We start from the raw sequence: 2,402 nt of genomic DNA, 5'->3' as shown, positions 1-2,402 counted from the left end.
AATAAAACGGAGGGTCAGACTTATCCCCTGGATAACCGACTGACCTGTTTTAATATAATAGATATTGTCAAGAAACCCTTCTCAAAATTTAAAATATTGTCTTTCGTAGAAATAAAGTTACCTATTTAAAAAATAATAATCGTTTCTTTCTTTGAAATAAAATAACAAATTTAAGAAAAAAAGAAACAAAACAAATTTCAAGGGTTAAAAAGAGAAATTAAAATCTCTATCTTTCAATAAAATAATAACTAATCTAAGAGAAACGAAACAAAGAAATAATACAAAAAAAATAAAATAATAACTAATAAAAATCTCTCTCTCTCTCTCAATAAAATATAATAATAAATTTCTTACATTTGATTGATACCAGTGTCCGTGCCCTAGGGCACGGGATATGGATCCCCTAGTTGGTTATGAAATAGTAAAAGCAAGTAACTCTTCATTGAGCTCTAGAAAGGCCATGTTTTCCTCTTTGAGCCTAAGGCTTACTTCTATTCCTTCCCCATCTCTTGTATCCATCAAATGAACCGCTTGTATCTCCATGAGTTCAAGCATAGTACAACTAACCAAATCTGGTTTTCCCCATCCAAAATCACTCTCATACAATGGAAATCTACACCAACTACTTATCACATATACATCAGCCTCAGCCTCAGCCTCTGTGGTCAAACCGGCCAGCACACCTATGTACTTTATGAACTCTTCATTATCTCCTTGTAGTTTCTTTATGTAATCACTGTTGATCTTACTTATCCCATCCCGAATATGTCCCACCAATTCATCGAACGACTGGGAATCTTCTGATACCATTGCTGTTGCTGTTGCCATTAACACTGCATTCCCAAATGATTGTTTAGGCAATGGTGGGTCCATCCTCTTTCTCAAGTCCACGGCATGGAATAAGTTCGATGTTTGTTTCGACGATGGACCCGATTTTGTCATCAGTAATTTCCATATCAGAGCCAACACAGCTTCTACTCGTGTCGGGTACTTTGAGTCTAGTGAGTCTGCCGCTATTTTGGCACGTAAAGCAGCTAAATTTAGCCCGGTGAATATGAATTTCTTAGTGACTAACGTACTTATTACGGGGACACTTACGTTTTCAATGGACGTGACAGATACCGGAAATGGTAATGGCCGAAGAGGGAAGAGAGATTGAATGTCAAAAGTAGGAGTCAAGAATTCGGTTGAGCCACGACTGATTGCTGCCCAAGTGTTGATGAAGTTAGTCATAGAAGAAGCATCTGACATCTTATGTGACATGGAAACTGAAATTGCAATACCACCACAATCGAACATGTTGACTTGAATAACCAATGGTGCTACAGAAGACATATCTGGGGAGATGATATCAGCATGTGGTAATAGTTGGTTGAGTACATGTACTTCAGAGTTCATAAATTCACATATGGCACAGTTGACTTTAGCTTCGACATACCCAACACCTTCATCGTTACAATCAACAAATAAGTTATTTTTGATCCTACCTGCTAATGTGTAGAAATGGGTTAAAGTATCTGATAATGATTTCTTAAGTAAACTGTGAGGATGATTAGATTCAAGCTCAACTTCGGAGGTTGATTTGGAATTGAAAAAAAGAATGATAGAGATGTAAACTGGAGGCATGATGAGATCAATAAGTGAGAGAGTAAAAGTAGAAAGGTGAGACGAGTAGGAGAAGAGGGTTTGATGATCTCCTTACAAATGACTTGAACCCTACCTGTAGGAGCCATGTTTGAATCTTTATCTGATAGTTCCAGGGTACACTTTGAGCCGATATACATATATATATATATATATATATATATATAGTGTGTGTGTGTGTGTGATGATTGAGATTGATGATGAATGCCATGTTATTGCATATTTCTGTTCATTTATTGGTATATGCAATATAACATAAAATAATATGCCGGTATATTTTATGCAATGAGGCCACAAATTCACGTTTTGTTTTTAAATTAAGGCGATTAAATTTCATTCATGATTTTGATACGTCAAATGATGGAATATGTTCAGAACTACCATTATGATTTTGATTAGACTCATACAGGCTATACCACTACCATACTGGTTATTATTTATAATACTAATAACCCAAGGCATAGATTCGACCCCACCACGAAAAAGAAGTTTAACGACGGCAAGACCGTCGCTAATAGTTTTCAGTAACGATGTGAACTCCGTCGCCATAAAAGACGACGCGAAAACAGCCGTCGAGGATTTTATTACCGACAGTTGAGAATGAGGGTAAAAACCGTCGTTGATGTTTGTTATTTGTGACGGTTTTTTGAGAAAGGTTTTGGTAGCAAAAGAAATTTGAGTTTTTGGTCCCAATGCTTAATATAGTAACGAACGCAACCAAACCGTCGCTACTGAGTTAAAAACTCAAAATTAAGCTG

General features: G+C 36.3%; 1 protein-coding gene across 1 annotated transcript; it reads right to left on the bottom strand.

The window, feature by feature from the left end:
• Positions 1–202: 202 nt before the first annotated feature.
• Positions 203–1,759, bottom strand: LOC147543409 (salutaridinol 7-O-acetyltransferase-like). Its single transcript, XM_086636712.1, has one exon. The coding sequence runs from the start codon at positions 1,624–1,626 to the stop codon at positions 412–414; it is 1,215 nt and encodes a 404-aa protein (XP_086492838.1). The 5' UTR covers positions 1,627–1,759; the 3' UTR covers positions 203–411.
• Positions 1,760–2,402: the final 643 nt, after the last annotated feature.

This window comes from Eschscholzia californica, unplaced genomic scaffold, assembly GCF_041429995.1.
Source record: "Eschscholzia californica isolate CP2 unplaced genomic scaffold, dmEscCali1.0.p SCAF_4, whole genome shotgun sequence".
Taxonomy (NCBI): Eukaryota; Viridiplantae; Streptophyta; class Magnoliopsida; order Ranunculales; family Papaveraceae; genus Eschscholzia; species Eschscholzia californica.
Note: the sequence above shows the minus strand (reverse complement) of the source record. Positions and strands in the feature narration are given on the sequence as shown.

What these genes read in the sequence shown, in the direction of transcription:
- LOC147543409 (XM_086636712.1), bottom strand. Translation starts at nt 1,626, where the DNA reads ATGCCTCCAGTTTACATCTCTATCATTCTTTTTTTCAATTCCAAATCA.